The sequence below is a fragment of the Mobula birostris genome, chromosome 12 (genome assembly GCF_030028105.1).
Source record: "Mobula birostris isolate sMobBir1 chromosome 12, sMobBir1.hap1, whole genome shotgun sequence".
NCBI lineage: Eukaryota > Metazoa > Chordata > Chondrichthyes > Myliobatiformes > Myliobatidae > Mobula > Mobula birostris.
The window spans coordinates 37,468,974-37,490,282 of record NC_092381.1 but is presented as its reverse complement, the minus strand read 5'-3'; the positions used below and the strand labels follow the sequence as shown (position 1 = coordinate 37,490,282).

General features: G+C 39.7%; 1 protein-coding gene across 2 annotated transcripts in view; it reads left to right on the top strand.

The window, feature by feature from the left end:
• Positions 1–21,309, top strand: part of zswim5 (zinc finger, SWIM-type containing 5) — a 244,384-nt gene that overhangs the window by 137,438 nt on the left and 85,637 nt on the right. Inside the window, exon 2 of one of the 2 annotated variants that reach the window (XM_072273636.1) lies at positions 4,049–4,405. The exons of the other annotated variant lie outside the window; for it this stretch is intronic. Within the exon in view, the coding sequence (XP_072129737.1) occupies positions 4,049–4,405 (357 nt within the window). The remainder of the gene's footprint in view (positions 1–4,048; positions 4,406–21,309) is intronic. 2 annotated transcript variants of the gene reach the window in all.

The following is a 21,309-nucleotide window of genomic DNA, read 5'->3' as shown; positions in this document are numbered from 1 at the left end:
ACAATCGCACTTTCCCAGTTTTCTCTTTGCATTCCATGAGCCTCTGCTTACCTCATGGTCTCCCCCACACTTGATCCTGAATTGCCCCAGAATCTTTTCCATTTAAATGTTTCCACTGCTTCCACCTCCCAGGCAATCCCTATTTTCAGGAAAGGAGAGCTGTCCCTGCTGCTTGCCATAGGAGAAGTCATCTCCAGGGTCCCCACAAATATATCTGACCAGTGAGAGAATAGCTGTTTCCAAAATTGGAGTGTAGTTTCATTCTTCTAGCAGCACAATGGACATGATCTTTACCCTCCAAGATAGATGGATGCAGCAATATCAACCGCTATTCATGGTCTCTGTTTTTGCATTCACTTCAGTCCTTGACTCTATTTATCAAGAGGGACTGAGCAGATTTTCAAATTTGATTGCCTGTAAGTATTAATTTCTCCCTTGCATCTGCTTCATAATGACAATGTAAGTTGTGATCTTAGCCAATGGGTCCACAGCAGACACAAGTTCAGACCAGACTTGTGTCGCTCAGTGTTGTCACATTTAACACTCCTCAATATTTCTCATTGCAATGCTGTATTTCACTTCCAACAAACTTCCTGCTGGAGTGATAATAAAGTATGAATGAGAAACCATTCAATCTATTTACTATGTATTGTCTTCGCTCCAGCGCCAACGTCTCCCCAAGTTCAATCATCAAGATGCAGTAGGCAGACAACAGTAATATATGCAAATGCCAAAGAAGCAGAGGTAATATTTCAGGTCGAAGAAGGGACAATGACATTTACACTGTTTCTCTCTTCAGTGATGTTGCTGACTTGTTGACTGTTTCAAGAATTTTCTATAATTCAGGGTTCCAGCATTCACAGATCTTGATTGTCAGTAAAACTGTGTAATATCCCCTACTCTTTGGCATTTGCGGGTCGCAGCGTTGTATCTTGTATTGAGTTGTCCTTTCTTGTAAAAATGAAACCTGTCGGTACCTGATCCAACCTCCAGCTATTCCACCACATAAATAATATAACTATTTTTCCATTTTGAAGTTGCCAATCAAGGCATTATATTTTATAATACTGAAGCTCCCTTCTTTGGTTAACCAGGAATGAGTAATTAATTATCTTAAACATGCTCTTTGACTCAAATTGGAAGTTTGGTGAAACTAAGTTTGCCTGCTGCAATAACAAAATTTAACATATTATTTCATTAAAGTGACATAGTAATGTGCATGTGAAATTGTTTCTGGTTAATTGACTCAACAGCTTTCTGTGGGTCACACAGTAGTGTTACTTTTATCAGGATTCAATTCCCGCTGCTGACAGAAAGTTTGTTCTTTCTCCCCGTGACTGCATGGTTTCCTCCAGGTGCTCTGGTTTCCTCCCACATTCCAAAGATGCACAATTAGGGTTAGTGAGTTGTGGGCATGCTATGTTGGTGCTGCTCTTGGAGGCTGCCCCCAGCATATCCTCGGACTGTGCTGGTTGTTGACACATAACGCATTTCACTGTATGTTTCGGAGTACTTGCGACAAATAAAGCTAATGTAATCTTATATTTCACAGTGGTGGATTCATGTTGAAATTCATTGGAACAATTTTTAAATCTTGCTAAAGCCCTCATAAATTATTGTAGTGATGTACCATTAGCTTTATCACATTCTGTTGTTAACATGTAGGACCAGATCTTTCACTAAGTTCACTGGTTTCCTGTCCCCGAGTCTATGCTGTTTCTTCTATTGGTAATCAGGTTTCTACCTTCTGCTGGGAACCCTATTCCGGCAATCTGAGTGAGGCCGGAGCCAGCGCAGGTTTCTTCCCCGTGCTTGTGACGTTTGCATTGAGGGCTAGTGGTGTCACAGTGGCATAGCATGTAAAATGTCTGCCTCACTGTTCCAGCAACGCGGCTTTAATCCTGACCTCCGGTGTTGTCTGTGTAGAGTTTGCTCATTCTTCTGTGACCATGTGGGTTTCTTTCAGGTGCTTCAGTGTCTTTCCCACATCCCTAAGGTTTAGGTGGGTGAAGAATCTGTGTGAGTCAGTGGGAATGCAGGGAGAATTAAATGGAATTAGTAAACATAGATGCTTGATGGCTGGCATTGATTCAGAGAACCAAAGAGCTTGATTCCACCATGATGACTTCCCCCCCACCCCCCACCCCCGCCACCTCAAACATCTGTGGTCAAACCCTTGAATGTATTTTACACAGAGCTTGTCAAAAATGAAAAATAATGAAAAATAATTTTAAAATGTGAATTACTTGGAAAGGAAGAAGCAAAAAGAGCGAACGTGTATACACACACACACACACACACACACACACACACCTAAAGCTAATTTAGTTAAATGAAGTAAAAGTCTTTGTTCACCTTTCTCCCAGCAGCCAATTTTTCAAATCGATTTGAATGGGATCAGTGTACTTGTACCAGATTAATCTGGCACATGTTCAGTGAGTGGAATTGGGAGATCTGTCAAGATTCATCATGTCCTTTTGATTCCATGAGAAGACTGACTCAGTAAGGCCTAAGCTCTGCAACATGCATTGTGCTAAATGCAAGGCTGCGTTGTACCCTCCACCAGGAAACTGCTTGTTATGGGCATAATTTGCCGATTGGTACAACACATATCTCAGCATAAATTTTGCTCTGTTGGGTGCAAGTAGAATGTGAAGTTCCAAAAGATTCACTGTATCAATAGCAGAAAGAAAATCTCTGCATGTAACAAAATGATGGTCTGTTGTGAGAAATGGCTGCAGATTTGGAAATACGGTAGGATTAGGGAGTCGGAATTGAGTCTGGTTGCACCAATGTAGTGGGCATGAAACATCTGGGGATCCTCACACAAAATGCTGGAGGAGCTCAGAAGGTCAGGCAGCATCTATAGGGAGCAATAAACAGTAAACACATCGGGACACGTTACTCTGGATTTCCAGCATCTGCAGAATCTCTTGTTCTGCATAAAGATCCTCAGTTTCGGGGATCAACATATTGAGAGCTGAAATTGCCAACAATTGTCTGATACTGGATTGAGTTCAATTTCTTTTTTCAGATGCACATGGGAAAGAACTAAAATAAATTTTCGTGTCTTATGTATGTAAAAGAAGAGCAGCTTTGGGCCCTATTACTGAAATTGGTATGTCTTAAATATATAGCTTCTTGGGAGGCAGGAAAGAACAGATCTAAGCCTGTCATAACACAATTGATGACTAGTATTCTTTGTCATCTCCACCCACTATTTCTTTGTTTGACCCCACACCAACAATTCCCCAGTTTATCAAGGCCCAGTTGTCCATGGTCTTCCTGCTTAGGTAGGGCCACACCACTTCTTCATGGCCCATGCAGCAAAACTGAGCATTGCTGTTACTCTGCCAAAAGAGTCTTACTTTATTTTCCTGAAATGCCTATATCATTAACAGTAGAATGTCTGTATTCATGTTTTCATCTAATTGGTCTTTGCAAATTGCACAGTGAAGAGGAAGTAGAAGTTGAAATGTGGAATAGGGAAGACAGAGTTTAAGATCTAGAATCTAAACAGGAATGCTCATCTGAATCCTCTTGGCAAGACGTCTTGTAAGAGTGCAATGGCCAAAAATTGATGACACAGCTTCGTAGCTTGAAAGACAAAGATAGATGGTGATTACAAGTAAATTAAACTTCCTTGGCAATTATGCTCCTGTAAAAGAGGCCAATACATATCACAAGTCTATTTTGAAGAAAAGAACTGGAAAGATGTAGAAGAAGACTGTCAACTGTCTTGTTAGTTAATCCTTAAAATAAAACTTAATTAAACCGAGGGGAATTAAGTCCAACTTTTCAGTTAGGGCAGTTAGAGTAAAGAGCTGGACACTAAGATAAATAGCAACTCAGCACATTCATTAAAACTCGTTCATAAAACACGAGTCCCAGGTGGATAACAAAACAAGTTGAAGACTGTTGAGACACAGTTGTGTGGTGGGGAATGAGCTATGGCACTGTGCAGTATTGTCATTGGTAGTTAGTTCAAGAGAGACTCATTTGAATATTGGCTCTGATGTTAATCAATATATTTTTCTCTCCCTGGCAGGATTTCATCTGAGCGGAACCGTGACTGAACCAGGCACCCAGTCGGAGCCTGAAATGATCTACAGAGTGGCCATCAGTTTTGACCGCTGCAAGATCACCTCCGTAACGTGTGGCTGTGGCAACAAAGACATTTTTTACTGCGCCCATGTAGTGGCACTTTCGCTGTACAGAATACGAAAGGCCGATCATGTCAAACTGCGTCTTCCCATCTCTGAGACACTTTTCCAAATGAACAGAGACCAGCTTCAGAAATTTATACAGTATTTAATCACAGCTCACCACACAGAAGTACTTCCCACAGCACAGAAATTGGCTGATGAAATCCTATCATCCAATTCGGAGATCAACCAAGTACATGGTAACTATTGTAAGGGTCCTTTCCCCTCCCCCATTAATGGATGTCATTATTTTGTGATGTGTTGATGTGGCCATTTAGTGCCTTGGGCAGGGCACAGGCATAATCAGAATTCTATTCTCAGTACAATGGTCGTGCCTAAGTGCAATTGCTGTTGTATACAATGCCCATGCAAGGCATAATGAAAATGAAAAGAATTGATTTGAATTTCGGAAGAAGGAAAAGATATTTTTCAAAGTGCATTTCTGTCAAATTTACATCTCGTGTACTGTCCAATCCACTTTCAGGAAAGCATTACTTCATTATTCCCAGTTATAAAATGATTTGAATTGTTGCAATTTGATAATTCTTGTTGTCCTTAATGAAAAGTACAATCAGAACACTGTGTGTTTTAGTTTGTCAGGTTCCACTCCTGTCCAAGTCAATAATTCCCTTACGAGATACAGTTCCACAAGCACTTGTCCCTTCTGTAGATATCAGGTGATTTGACACCAGTGATTTTGTGGTGTTAGTTGGGATTTGACTGTGACTAGGATGAAGCCGATGAAATCTATAATTATACCAAAGTTAGTTTTCTATAGAAGACAAAATGCACTCAATAGCAATGGTTCCTGTATGACAAAACATGGCTGCAGCTTGGATCTTGGCCAGCGGAGAGTCCAATATTTGTGTAATTGTTTTAATATGGGTAATCAATGTTCCCTCTAATTCGTAATGACCGGTGTGCACAAAAATCTTGTGCTGTGCAATTTTTTGCCCAGTGACAACAGCATGTGCGCTCTGAATTTTTAAGTGGAAGTAGACCTCAATAAAAACAGTATAAATAAGCCAGTTCTAAAATCTGAAGACCAATCATTGCAAACTCCATGTTGTCAACTCAGTCTGCACTAGAAACCGGAAAAGGAAATGTGATTGTGTATGATTGTGAAATAAACTTAACATGCCAATGAGCTAGAGGGTGAGAACCTTCTGTGCACAGTTTAAGTTCCTTCGTGTGCAAGTAGCAAAAGATGTGTGTACACGTGTACGTCTTAGAAGGAATATTGTGTGCAATTTTGAAAGCACAAGGCAGTGGCAGGCTTGCAGCTTAAGGCAGGAATCTTTTGTAAGCCTTTTTCATTTAAATCCTTTTTGATAAGATGGAATGGGTTCAAAAATCAAAGTTGAATTAATCTCCCTTATTTTGTGTTTAAAGTTGATAGAATTTTCCCCATATTTATATGGCAATGCATTATAAAATTTTGTTTGTTCTAATAGCGTAGTCTGGTACATACAGCTTTAATAAAAATGATGAAATATTAATATAGTGGCAACAATTTCCTCTTCTCATAATGTCAGGGAGTGCATGTCTGAAAAGAAATATAGCTTTGCAGAACTGAATGTATGAAGGAGTTAATTTGACAAGTCTTGCATGCTTCTTAGAGATGGTCTGAGCAAGCTGTTCGATGCCATGGATTTGTGGTTGAGGTTGTTTCAAAGCTATTTCATTTCAGACCTTTACAATCACTGTAAAGATGAACCTAGGCAAGACATCACTCCAGACTATGTGAAAGCGTGCCTACTGTCATTTGCATTCTTACTACCTGCAGGCTTAATTTGTGTGTTGGGTAGATATTTGAGCTTTTTTAATAATTTAACAATGTAAAAATACTCAAAGCTGAAGGACAACCAATTTTAGGAAAATAATAGGTAGAAACATAATAAATGGAGAGGGATTTAATATCATTCTAAAAGCAAGTTATTGTGCACAAATAGAGCCTCCATGAAATATTGTCTGAACCTGTTAGTCACCTTGTAACACTCTCCTGTTCAAAAATAACCTCCATGTCATTTATTCCGACAAGTGAAATCTTTGATCTTCTGGTATCAGCTTTAAAACCTAAAATGAAAACCTTCCAATTCTAATTTGCCAAACTAAACACTTGTATACTGACACAGAATGTTAGCTTGTTAGCACTTTACATGTACAATCAGGGAAAATTACGTTGGTTTTAATGTTTTTCCAATAGGCTAAACACTTCCAGCTCTATGTACAAAGTTTAGTAAGGTTTGTAAATTTGTTTCTGATTTATTTCAGCTCTTTTAGTCAGATTTTGTCACGCTGTAATATTCTGTGGTGAGCTGCTGAGCTGTTGTAAGAAGGTGCTCTCTGATTTCTGCAGCACAACTGTCTCCTACTGTTGGCTTTTACTATTCTCGATGCCCATCTACTGCGGATAAATGGATTTCGTGAGAATATGTTGGATATGGTGGGGGTGGGTGCAGATAGTGTTAGATGACACTGTAGCTAATAAAGAGGTGATCATATTAGATTGTGCTGTGTAGCTTAATATATTTGTCATTATAAGTGTCAAAAATCATTAGCATATCTGTAGGAGTAGCTGATGATTTTTGACATCCTGCATACCAGTCCCGGATATCATGTAGGCGAAGGGAACCAGAGGAAGGTGCTAAAGTCTGTGATGAGAATCGTCTGTTTCATAAGTGTTCAATTTTACAGAGTGATTTTATATTTGCAAAGGTGAGGATATTGAAATAAAGAAGTGTGTTATCAATTCTGCACCTCAAGTCAAGGCTGAACACGGATATCTGAGACCTGTGTCCAGCATTTTTCATTATCTTATCAATTATGTCTGTACGACTTCAAAAATTTATCCTTTCTGTACTGGGTGGCGTTTTGCTTCCAAGTAATATCCATCCCTTTGAATGTAACAAGCCTATTTGTGATATAGAACTATGCTGAAAAGAATACTATATCAAAATTCATATCTTGTGTCAGAGGTGGAAAACTGATTGATTTGGGCCCTAATTCAAACAACGATGGTGTAACTTGTGGCGTATTGTTGCGCATAATTTACTGATTTTCTGATTTTTCAGAACAAACCTCATTGGATAGTTTGTATGCAATCCAATCAGGTTAAAAAAAAAATGATCCTCCCTATCATATTAAGAACATTGTCCTGATTTCATTCTAAACATCCCTCATCCCCTAATTATAATGCCTTTTCCATTGTTATTCTGCTGTTCCTTTGGTGAATATTGCAACTTTAAAGCAGTTGTAATGCAATACCCATACTGCAGTGAGGGGAGTGAGCAAAGGGCAATGATTACTGTTAAGAGTGGCAAAACTGACACTGTGTCAATGTGAAGTTCTTGCATCTTGCCTAAGTGTGAAGATGTCCAGTTTTTTATAAGTATCAGTCATTCCACATGTGAAAATATTTCACAAAAGGACTGAATGATTTGTACTTTTCTCAGAAGAACTTGCTTGTAGTTAGCTAGTTTTGAATGAGTTGAATTAACGGCATAGATGTTTTACATTCACCTGTGGTTACAATTAATACTGAGAGCTAGTAATAAATGTGAGAAAAGAATGTACTGTTTTCACTGGTTGTTACATATTTTAAACAAATAACTCTTCACGGAATGCAAGGTACATTCTCATTTCTAAAGTGTACTTGAATGTATTTTTAATTGTATTGTTTTTTTTACTTGACGCAGTAACTTGCCTCAGTGGTATAGTTCACGGTTGAAAGTTTCACACCTTTGAAACTACGCAGCAACATAGTTCTCATGCATTGTATGTTGTTTACCTCTCAACCTTTAAATCTATAGATTTTTTAATTCGTGCACATAAGTGGTGGTGCTTAAAATTAATAATATAGATCTAGTTGTTGGTGATTCGTAACAAAGTTTGTATTTCTACATTTGGAATCAGTGGCTGTAAAATCACAGTAAACCTTTGTTTTCCCCACTTAAGTTGATCTTAAACAGAACCCAAAAAGCCATACTTTAATAATTCAAAAATTTAGACAGTCCAAAAAAGGCTTTTTTCCCCAAATAGAGCTGTTATGAATAAATATCTTACAAAAATTATTTGTATTTTAGCAATTAAGTAGATACAGTGCAAAGCACCTGTAGATATTCTAGCATAATATGCCGCAATAAGAGAAAAAAATTAAAAATGGCTTTTCTTTTCATTTTCACCTCAACATTTACCTTATAGATAATGGAAAATACTGGAGGTAGATAACGTGACCATTTGTATGTAGCTGTGCCAGTGACACCTTTTAGTAATTGAGAATCTACCACTTAACACATAGGATGTGCATTCAGCTGCAAACAAATCTGTCTGCGGGCCTGGGGACTGCCCATTAGTGTTTCAGAAATAAAATTGAGGGCAAGTAATTATTTACAAAAACGGGAAGCTGCTGGGGACATTGAATTATTAATCCTCTGCCTGCATTTGCTCCAGGAAATTCCTAAGCCCAAGACAACAGCTGAGTATGAAGCAGCATTGAATGTAAACTCCAGGGTTAATTTTTAACCTTGAGTAAATGCTAGGGGTGAGGTTAATGACAGGGGTAGAAGAAGGGAAGCCACAACAATCCTTATTTTCCAATTCAATCCCAGTACCTCACCTCTTAAAGGAAGACAAAGACTTCCCTGTCTTCAAATCTGCTTCCCTTCAGCTGGGATTCTAAATAGCTTTGCTGTTCAAGCTCCAGTTATAACTCTGGGCATTATTTGCATCAATTGTCAAGGCACACACACCTTCATATCCTTGCTGATTTGAAAATGGTTAGAATTTGAACAGTATTTAGCTGCTTAACACCCCACATTTCTACCAGGCTAAAGGGGTTAGATAGAACCTCTGTGTTGCTGAAATAACCTCTTGATTCTAAAGAGCCCCAGGAATTACTTCAATAGAACTTTCTGTCCCGCTCATATCACCTGCAATATTACTGAAACCATAGATTTCACCAAATAATTAATCTCCACAGGAACTACAAAACATGTGATAATATAAAATGATGAAAAAAAATTGCAACATGCGGCCATTAATCCCCTCTATTCTGTCAGTGTAAGCTTCACATTTGGTGCACTCTGCTGCCATTTTCACCTCTTGACCTGTAACGTTTTGTGCAGTTCCAGTTTTATCAACTTTCTTGTTGCTGATGTGATGGTGTGGTGTTTGACTGTATATGCTCGTGTTCTTACATAATATGCAAATCGTTACATACTATGTACAAAAACATAGAGATAAATATTCAAATTGGGCTCCTTGTTACTGATTTGTTGTAGAAATGGTTTTTATTATTTACCTACTAAAGTCCATTTTAGTGCAAGATGATCAAAGTGGTCCATAGTACAGAACATAGATAGATAGATGCTTATTGCTCCCAAGGAAATTGCAGTGTCTCAGTAGCATTACAAGTGCACAGATATAAATACTGGAAGAGAAATAGAAAGAATAAAAAATAAGTTGCCACAAACGGTCTAACAGGAGGAGGTCATCACTTATCTGGCTATAGGTTGACTCATTATAGAGCCTAATGGCTGAGGGTGAGAATGACCTCATAGCTCTCTTTGGAGTAGTGTAGTTGTCTTAGTCCATTACTACAAGTGCTCCTCTGTTAAGCCAAGGTGGCATGCAGAGAATGAGGAACATTGTCCAGAATTGCCAGGATTTTCCATAGAATCCGTTGTCCTACCACAGCTTCCAGTTTGTCCAATTTGACTCCTTCAACAGAGCCAGCCTTTCTAATCAGTGTATTGAGCCTGTTGGCATCACCTGTGTTTTTGCCATTGCTGCAGTATACCACTACGTAGAAGATTATACTGGTGCCAACAAACTGGTAAAACATGTGAAAGGGAGACGTGCATGCTCCAAAGGACCTGTCTCCTCAAGAAGTATAGGTGACACTGGCCCTTCTTGTGCACAGCCTTTGTGTTGGTGCTCCACTCAAGTCTGTCATCCAGGTGCACCCCCAGGTACTTGTAGCTCCTCACCACATCCATATCCTCACCATCAATAGTAAAAGGGAGCAATGCAGGTTTAGTCTTCCTAAAGACCATCACCATCTCCTTTGTCTTACTAATGTTGAAGAGAAAGGGTAATCATGTGGAAAAGCAATAACAGTAGGCTTGCATCAGAGAACACAATTTTGTGAAGATCTTACGGTTAGATTTCCAATGAGAATAAGGAATACACCAATGTGTTACAGGAGTGAGATATAGTGGGGTGGAGTCGCAGCAACAACCTTGCTCTCAATATCAGCAAGGCGAAAGAGCTGATTGTGGACTTCAGGAAGGGTAAGACTGAGGAACACATACCAATCCTCATAGAGGGACTAGAAGTAGAGAGAGTGAGCAGCTTCAAGTTCCTGCATGTCAATATCTCTGAGGACCTAACCTGGTCCCAACATATCAATGCAACTGTAAAGTAAGCAAGACAACAACTATACTTCATTAGGAGTATGAAGAGATTTGGTATTTCAACAAAAACACTCAAAAACTTCTATAGATGTACTGTGGAGAGGATTCTGACAGGCTGCGTCACTCTCTGGTATGGCGGGGGGGAGCTACTGCACATGATGGAAGGAAGCTTCAGAGGGTCGGAAATTTAGACGGCTCCATCTTGGGTACTAGCCTACAAAGTACCCAGGACATCTTCAAGGAGCAGTGTCTCAGAAAGGCAGCATCTATTATTAAGGACCCCCAGCACCCAGGGCAGGCCTTTTTCTCACTGTTACCATTAGGTAGGAGGTACCGAAACACACACTCAGCGATTCAGGAACAGCTTCTTCCCCTCTGCCATCCAATTCCTCAGTGGACATTGAACCCATGAACACTACCTCACTTTTTAAATACGTATTATTTACGTCTTTGCATGATTTTAATCTGTTCAATATACGCACACTTTAATTTATTTTTCTCCTGTATTATGTGTTGCATTGAACTGCTGCTGCTAAGTTAACAAATTTCATGACACATGCCAGTGATAATAAACCTGATTCTGATTTTGATTTTGATTCTGATTACTTAATGAAACTAAGTATTACATAGCTGTAATGATATTAGCTTGACGCAGAAAGTAAGATACTTGCCTTTCCTTTTGGATTAGCACATGGTGTTGATATTCCCATGTACTAGCCTTAAGTGTTGTTCTTGATGTGGAAGGTTAGAGACCTGAAGGCAATGCTGATATGGTCACCGTGTACTAGTGATAAAGGGAGAGAAGAAATGGATAATGTGATACCTGGAGAGGTTTCCATTGTTGTCTTTATCCTTGAATATTGCTGGTATGGGATCAAAGAAAGAATATCCACTGAAAATATAGTGGTTGCTATCCTCCTCAATTTTTTCTTTCTTTCTCTTGTTGAAGTGTGGCCACTAACACCAGTGAGGCATTAATATTAGTAGTTTCTTGTCGGCCCAGGACTTTTACTACTTATGAATGTGGAATACTTCAGTATCTGATTTGCAAATGGAGCTAAAATCTGTGCTGTCATCAGTGAAGAATGCCTCCTGGCGAGGATGTCCTTGAGCAGCTGAGGTTAATACCTTCAACAACTCCTGCAGCAGTATCTTCTTGAGTTAAGAGCAGACACACTTCCCACGCTATCTGAATTCATCCTGTCTGTTTATGGATGAACCGAAACTCTGAGAGTGCGATGCTGAATGTTCCAGACAGAACACGGAGTAAGGATGTTATTGATGACAAAGTGCTGGGTAAAATTAACTTGTGGCTGATGATTGAGATGAGGTGATGAATCAGATTCTACAATTCTGTGTTCTTTTTGTTCTGGCTTAGGTAGGCAGGAAAAAATGTGTCTGTCTTCTGCACTGTTGGTTGGATGCCAATATTGTCACTGTATTGGAACAGTTTTACTAGTTCTGCAACTTGGATCCTTGCCATAGATTGGATCGATCAACTCAGTATTCTGATGAGAATTGGTTAGATCTGTGTACTGACAGTTCTGTGGTAATGTACCATCTTGGCACAGCCTTAGTAGCAAAGGGAAGGAACCACCAAATTTTGCAAGTTCTTTTTCAGGTTAAAAACTTGTTTTAAACAAAATAGCCATTAAGCTAGAATTGATTAAAAGGAGGCTAGTTTTGAGAGTGGCTCTGTTTGAGTTCTGGTGCATTGTTTGAGGTCAAAGAGCCACGGCTAAGAGGCTTCGGTGAAGAGGCAGAGCAGAGGTAAGTGCAGGTAGGATCCAGCAACCTTCACCTTCACATTTAGTGAGTCACGACAGCGTTTAGGGCAGTGGTGTGTGCTTTCCACAGGATGCGAGAGAGCTGGAGGAATACTGTGTCCCTGAGGAATACACCTGTGGGAAGTGTGTCCGGCTGCAGCTCAAGACCGAACTGGAGCTCTGTGCGCCTAAGAACATCTGGGATGTTAAGAACCTGATAGAAAAATTTTAATGATGTCGTCTCACCTAAGGTGCAGGTTGCAGGTAGTTGGGTGACTGGGAATTTTCTTTATATATTCACAGAATATGTCATGTGCTTGGAATGTCTGCCAAGAGTGATGCTGCAGACAGAAATGATAGAGGCATTTAAAAGGCTCTGAGGTAGGCACAGAAATATGCAGAGAATAGGGCAGATATGGGCCAAGTACATGAGAATTAATTAGTGTAATTAGGCATCATTAGCTTAATTAGGTTGGAAAAACATTGTGGGCTGAAGGGCCTGATCCTGTACTGTACTGTAAATACTCTAAACAGTTGAGTGTGCGGTGAGTTCTGGTTAATCGGAACACATCAGGAACTGTATATTTTGGGCCAATTAAATGGATAACCCAATTAACCGAAGTTTCATGGAAATAATTAAAAAGGTATTTAAAGAAAAAAGGAAATCTACTGCTTAACTAAGTTATAAATTCTGTATTTAAATGAAATACAGAACAAATTAGAACACACCAATGCTACTGTAGTATGATAAAGCTGTGTGTTAGTTCCTAATCGTTATTGACGGAGAACTTCATCCAATTTATGCTGCCGTGTATGAGGTGTCCAGGAGGTGTAACACCTACGGAGGTAGCTTGTCCAGTCCATTCTGGGGCAGCTCACTCACCTTTAGTTCCCAGCAGACACTCAGCTCTCAGCTATGGTTTTAAGTAGCTGTTTGCATGTGACAGCAGACACAGCCCAGTACACGATTCAACACGTGGGCTAAAACAAGTTGAAGGTAATCAGCGAGCCTCGTACCTGTCTTAGCTTGTCCTAGACATTTTGGATGAGATTAACAGTGAGATCTAACGGCCAAGAACGTGGTTCTACAATGCTTCTTGGAGAGCGAAGGGCATGATAAGGCACAGAAGAATCATGGTTCTCCACAGCAACCAAGGAAGACCCCGATTTCTGATGACTACGAATATCACTGGACCCAAACTTCTGAGATTGATAGAATGGAAATATCCCAGTGAAATGGCTTTAACAATTTAAAAACTCTCCCACACAAGTTTCACTGTCATCGTCAGATACGACAGACAACCAGCATGCTGCCGTGTTCTTTTGTTTGACTGTAAATGAACAAAATTAGTGCAAACATCTAGCACAGATAACGGGCTGCCTTCATAATGTTTCAGATGATTATTTTCATTGTTGCATTCAAGGTGATTGTCAATACCTTCAAATTCTTTGTAGTTCCTAACTTGCTAACTTGTTGAAGTAGAGGGTGGGAGGAGAAGATGGCGGCGTGATGCAGCGCCCGCAGCCTCTCCGGTGAAGTGGTATGGTATTTGTTAGATAGGGTACCGTGCATAATTCTGATTTGATGGAGACAGCTGTGAGAAGCACGGAGGAATATCTGGAGAAACTTCTGAAATGCCCGGTTCGCTGCCGCTGCTACTGTGCGATCGAGAATCTCTGGAGGGAAGGCCCCAAATCCTTGGCTTTGCCTGCTGCTGGTGGCCAGGGCTGGGGTCAAAGCGCTCAGCAGAGATGGTGTTCAGTGTCGGAGGCTCGAAGTTTTCGGAAGACTCAGAGTTGGACTGTGATCGGGCACGGCAGGGAGAGTTTTCTTCCTTCTCCCGTCTGTGTGAGATGTGGGACTTTCGAGAGACTTGGAACTTTTTTTTACCGTGCCCATAGCCTGTTCTTCATCAAGTTATGGTATTGCTCGCACTGTTGTAACTATATATTATAATTATGTGGTTTTTGTCAGTTTTTCAGTCTTGGTCTGTCCTGTGTTTCTGTGATATCACACCGGAGGAATATTGTATCATTTCTTAATGCATGCATTACTAAATGACAATAAAAGAGGACTGCGTGTCCTCATAATCTAATCTAAATTGTTTAATCATTTTCACTCACAGCCATTTCCGGTGTCTCCAAGCCTGAATGCTTGAAACCAGAGTGAGCAAAACAATTCTAATTTGTCTTACAGCTTATTTCTCACCAGCCATCAGTGACAATAATCACTGCCTTTTGAACACAAACACACGTAACTGACACTATTTATAAAACCATTCGCTCTAAGCACGGTGTAGTGTCTAATGGCCATGCAAGTGCTGTGACTGACTGTAGTTAGAAACTGTTCAGCAAAAGTGTCCTGTCCCAATTAGATAGCATAGTGTCCCAAATAAACAAAGGGGATCCTGGCTATTTTCTTGATTAAAGAGTTGTTCCAAATAAAAGGCTTCCCCAATTAACTGATAGACCAATTAACCTGACTGCACTGATTGACCTTGACTTTGCAGTATTTGCATGCAGAAACTGTGTTTGGATGAGCAGCTCACTAGTTTACTAGTTTGATGTAATTGAGTGGTAGTGTTCCTCTATCCATTGAAACATACATGAGAACATTGAACAGGCTCTGGTGTTATATTTTCCAAAGTGGTCTTTGATGCATAGGAATTTCTGCTCTCTGAAGCCATAATGCACACTCTGATATAGAAGAGGGGAAGAAGAGCCAAGAACAAATTTTGATGTGAGGGAAAAAAAGTAAAAGACTGGGTCAAAACCAAACCATAGTGGTTGATAGGAGTTACCGAATGGACTGTCTTGGAGAGTGGGAGCTCACTGGTTGTTCCTGTGCTCCGGTGGCAATGTAATCAGTTTAAGCTCCATTGTGTCAGTTCTATTCAAATGGAAGTGTGCCCAAGTTTATTATCTCTGTTGGATACAGAAATCACTTTGGACAATACCTTCTGATCAGTTCAGATTTGTATTGTGTGATGTGCACTTAAGCCCTTGGAATTCGTACAAAATGCATGCTGCAGGTGAACGTAACCTGAGCAACAATGCCCATTTGTCATCAGGAGCTTTATTTACTGTCATTGTGCGACTCCTGACAATTTAAAGATGTGCCTTCTTTTTCTTCCTTCTCTGGTTTATTTAGATAAATGCGAAGAAGGAATCAGTGGACTGAATCTTGGTTTTCCTAACTCGTGTGTCAGTGTCATTGGGCTTTACCTCATTCGTCATTAGAATTGTACGTAGTTTCTTTTGATGATAAGATTTCAAATGGATTGTTCTTTCCAGGAGAGAACATCAAGATTCAAAATTGGTTAATGTCCTTTCCCGTATGCAAGTGTAAGGAGAATAAAACAATTGTTACTCCAGATCTGAGGCAGCACCAAAGAAATTGCACAAGATAAAGAACACAATAATAATTCTAAAAAAAAACTCCCCTATAAATGTAAATATATGTAGCGACGATGCCCCAGTTGACTCCCATTTGTCTAGGGTGAACTGGTGTTGACCCCGCCAACTCTGTAATTGCATTGGTGTGGATACTGTGTGATTGCACCCAGGTACAAGCCCACGACATAAAAAATCAGACAGTACACGATAGGCAAGTAAATGATTACACATTATAATTATTTCTCGGTGATGGGTTAGTAGAAACAAATAAAATAAATCAATAAATTTTATCAGTTCTGTGCACAATAATTCGTTGGAGCTCACGAAATTCAGTATCCATTCCTGCCCTCTCCTCCGAACTCCTTCGACCCTTGGCTGGGATCACTCCCGGTGATCTACCAGAGCACTCGACTCATGTCCGACCTCTTCTCTTCTCCTTCACCAAAAGCCCGCACTTCTCCTCCGGTTCCCACACATACAGATAGAATAACATGACTTCCATTGGCTAGCAAATGAATACAAGGCCCATTATCACTAATTATAACCCAAACATGCTGCTGCAGAGAACCCCTTACTCAGCAGTTAACAGTACAGAGAAGCCATTTTGTCAGCCTTAACAATTAACATTACGATGAGTATTACTGAGAACCCTACATATACAAGATAGCTTATAAAATGATGCTAGGCTATACATAAGGTGACTGTCAGAAAATAAAGTGGTGGCATGAGAACATTAGGCAGCTTCTCAAGACTGCCCTGCCTTTTTACGTGATTGTGGCTGTTCTGGCCCACACCTCATCTCCGCTTTTGTGCCAATTCCCAAGGCCCTCAGTTCTTTGTTCTTTCAAAAATGTATCTGCTTCCTCTTTGAAGTCTCTCCAGCATTTACCCTCAACAAACTGCAAATCAGAATCAGGTTTGCTACCAACGGCATGTGTTGTGAAGCTTGTTAATTTAGCAGCAGCAGTATAATGCAATACATAATAAAGAAGAAAAAAAAGTTAAAATAAATAAATTACAGTCAGTATATATCTGTATATTGAATAGATTAAAAACAGTGCAAAAACAGAAATAACATATTTTTAAAAAAGTGAGGTGGTGTTCATGGGTTCACTGTCCATTTAGGAATCGTATGGCAGAGGGGAATAAACTGTTCCTGAATTGCTGAGTGTGTGCCTTCGGGCTTCTTCCTGACAGCAACAATGAGAAGAAGGCATGTCCTGGGTGATGGGGATCCCCAACAGTGGATGTCGCCTTTCTGAGGCACCACTCCTTGAAGACGTCTTGGTTACTACAGAGGCTAGTACCCAAGATGGAGCTGATGAATTTTACAACATTCTGTAGCTTTTTTCTGTCCTGTGCATAGCCCCCTCTCTCCACCCCACCCCACCCCCATAACTGACAGTGACACAACCTGTTAGAATGTTCTCCACGTTACATCTATAGAAGTTTTCAAGTGTTTTAGTTGACAAACCAGATTTCTTCAAACTCCTAATGAAATATAGCTACTGTCTTGCCTTCTTTACAGCTGCATTGATATGCTGGGACCAAGTTAGACCCTCAGAGATCTTGACACTAGGAACTTGAAATTGCTCACTCTCTCCACTTCTGATCCCTCGATGAGAATTGGTTCATGTTTCCTCATCTTGCCCTTCCTGAAGTCCACAATCAGCGCTTTCATCTTGCTGACATTGAGTGCAAAGTTACTGCTGCGATACCACTCAACTAGCTAGTATATCTTGCTCCTGTATGCCCATAGAACTTCCATAGAAGAGAATTCCAGAGATTCACAAACCCCTCCAAGAAAGTTTCTAGCCAGCCGAGTTTCAAATCACAATCGCCTGATCTAAACTACCTGCCCTCATTTGGGTTCTCCCACTCCTGGAAGCATTTTATGATCTACCTTGTCATCGATCTACTTTCTATAACCTCTTGTGATTAAAAACAACTTTTCCATCCTAGGCATTACTTTATAATTTGCTTTTGGACTGCCTGAGTTGTCAGTATATCATTTCTTAAACAAATGTACAGCCTTACCTTTACCCTGTACAACTGTAATTGGTCCCACCCCCTTTTGCGATTAAAGTACAATATGCCATTTGCTTTCCTTGCCCTTGCTGTACCTGTGTACCTACGTTTTGCAATTTGTGAACAAGAAAATCTAGATCCTTTTATACTTGGCCACAGTCTTTGCCCATTAGGTAATAATCTGCTATTAGTTTCCTCTAACCAACACGCTTGGCATTACTTTTCCATGTTAGATACAAGTATTTACCCACTTACGCATCCTGTTTATATCCAGTTAAAAAAAGGTTAATATCATCATTGCAACGTTTCCCACCCATCTACTTTCAAGTCAATTGCAAACTTGAATATATCTTCACTTTCCCCCACATCCCTAAAAAGTGTAATTGATCATGAGCAATTGAGTGCATGCATTGGATACCAATGCTATAAAAAAGCGTTGCCACAAAAGCTGATTTGAGCAACTTGCAATTCTGATGGAACTTTGAATTTTCAAGGCTGTCAGATCTCCATGTTCCTTGCATGAGAGATTCACTGGTGTCTTCAGAAGTTTGTACTTTACCTTGGTGGCACAGTTGATATTTTCTGTTTCACTTGAAAGGGAGCAAATAAGAGGAAAAAAGCATTAGGAAGAAGAAAGGCAAGAACGGATCATCAACAAGTTTGCTGCTTTCATGGAAGCTAATTGTTTTGTGGGTATTGCATTTAGCCACAGATCTGCTGAAAGTTTAATTTTCATCAATAAAGCTGTAAAGAGAATAGTTTGCTATTGCAAAAAAGAAACTTTAAAGGATAGCTGGATTTGCAGGATATGAATGATAAGATTTTCATGTTTTGGAAAATCACAGAATATTTAATTCATTCCTTTGGATTTTGGGGTGGGGGTGTGGTTGAAATATTTCACACATTTAAAATAATCTTTGGTATGATGTGTCATATATAGAGAAACAAAGACTAAAATGAAAGAAGTGCTGCCAACAGGATAAGAAAACTAGATACAAACATGCATGTAGGTTGAGAGAATGTTGCGTTGATTGAAATGAGGTGTCAGAGCTTTCTGTCAGCAGCATCCTGTGAGTATTTGGTGCTAATCCACAAGGAAATGCAAATACACCTTCTCCATTATCTGCCAGTATCACCCTGCTGTTTGATGCCATTCTGAGACAAAGTGGCGAGGTGCTGACATTTGGAAACAAAAAATAGCTTTGAATCAGTTAAAATGCTTTCAAGATTTGTTTAATTAATAAGTTTTAGAACTTCTAAGCTCTTAAAATTCAACTCAGTTGTTTCAAAAATAATATAAATGTAGTGTGAGCAGTTACAAACTCATGCACATCTCATGCAACCTCTCATGGTCCCAGGACTCATCCTCCACAGTAAGAACGCTCAGCAACGCATCTTCTTTTTGAGGAGGCCGAAGAGAGCTAGTCTGTGCCACATTCACAACCTTCTACAAATGCGCAGTGGAGAGCGTCCTGACATGCTGCATCCCTGTGTGATACGGAGACTGTACTGCGACTGACTGGAAAGCACTACAACGGGTAGTTAAAATTGTCCAATGCATCACCGGCATGAGCCTACCCTGTTTAGGGACTGCTTGTCCCACTCCATTCAGCGAGAGGCTATGCAGTATCCATGCCAGGACCCCTAGAGGCAACAATTACTTTCCCCAAGCTGCCAGGTGGATCAACACCTCCACCCATTAATCCACTCCACCAACCCCACCAGCACTCCATACATCTCATCTAGTGTCATTCTATTTACATACAATCAGTGTATGAATACAATAACACAACTGGTTCATTGTGTTTTATAGCATTGCTTTTATATTTATAATTATTGTGTTTTTTTCCATTGTTCTTTATGCTTACTGTTTTATTTATGCTGCATCAGATCTGGAGTAACAATCATTTTGTTCCCCTTTACATTCTTGTACTGAAGAATGACGATAAACGATCTTGAATCTTAAATTAACAGCGTTATATTTTCCTGCTTTGCAATCATTCCTCCCACTGAAATGAATTGGTTTACTGTTCTTGTACCAGGTTTAATCTGACGCAAATTTCAATGGACACGACCCCAATACATCAACTGGTGTTATTGCTGCAAATTTGAAATGGATGTTGTTAATTCCTTGCACGGTCTGACCTGTAATGTTAAACAAAGGCCCAGTTTTGTTTTTTTGATACATGCAAAAGAACCCACAATACCTTTTGATGAAATGGACATCTGGGGAGCCTTCATCCCTCATCCTAATCCACCATAGTAGATCACTTGGATGCATGTGTTCAAGACAAAAATCACATCTGACAAAGTTGATTTGTGTTCCATGATAATGTTGATGTAAAAATATATGAAATATTTGTATTGACCATTAAAGCCTTTTGACGTACAAAAGTCATTTGATAAAGCACTAAAAGTGATGTAATTGTAAAGATAGTAGTAGTTAGCTTACAAAATTGGCAATGAAGTAAGTTAGTTTAATTCTGAAAGGGTTCTTAGATTGGGAAGATATACTGTAAAGATTGGTGTTCCCTAGGGATTGGTAGCAGAAACTATGCTCTTTGTGATCCATATCAATAACTTGGACTTGAGTATTCAGTGCAGCATTTGCAGATGATGCAGGTCCCCCAAACATAGTAAATGGTCATAAGTTACTGACAAACTTTGAAGTGCATTTGTATCAGTATAGTTGAGGATTCAATGGATGCGGTTGGCCATGAAGCCCTGTTTCTGTGTTGCATGACTGGCCAAATTGAACATACACATGGCATTAAAATGTAACACTAATATGATGAGTTGATTTTAGGAAGAAAGGATTGGGAATGGCAAGACAGCATATTGAAGGGAGAAATTTTGAAGGAAGAGTGGTCTCTTGATTTACATACAGAAGTTCATAAATATAATAAGACAATTTAAACAGTTCTATATAAAAATACACTGAAGCCACAGCTTTATAATAAAAGCATGCAGAAAAGCAATGAAATCAAACACTGAGGTATAGCAGGGATTTTTTGTATCCAATTATAGACACCAGTTCTTGGGGCAGGTTGAGTAGAACAGAGATTGACCAGAATTATGACAATATTACTGTGCTTTACTTATGTGGAGTCGTAGAACCTGAGATGCTTTTATATCGACGAGAAGTTTACAGGCGGATTGAGCAGATGGATTCAAACTTTTTGGTAACATTGAGTAAACTGGTTTCTGTTGACATGATAAAAATGCTGGAAACACTTAACAGGTCAGGCAGCGTCGACTGGGGAAAAAATGTGAACAATTCAGGTCAAAGCCCTTCATTACTGTGAGGAAAAGAGATGATCAGATGTGACAATTTTAGGATAACTGCCCACAAAACTTGATGATTTTCAATTAGCAAGTTGCTCTGAACTGGAATTCAACTTCTGAAATGTGACCAGGTACAGATTTCTTCATACTTTCATGAGGGAATTGGGCACAAACGTGGGGGGAAAAGGTGTCAGATATTGTGCACAAGGAGCA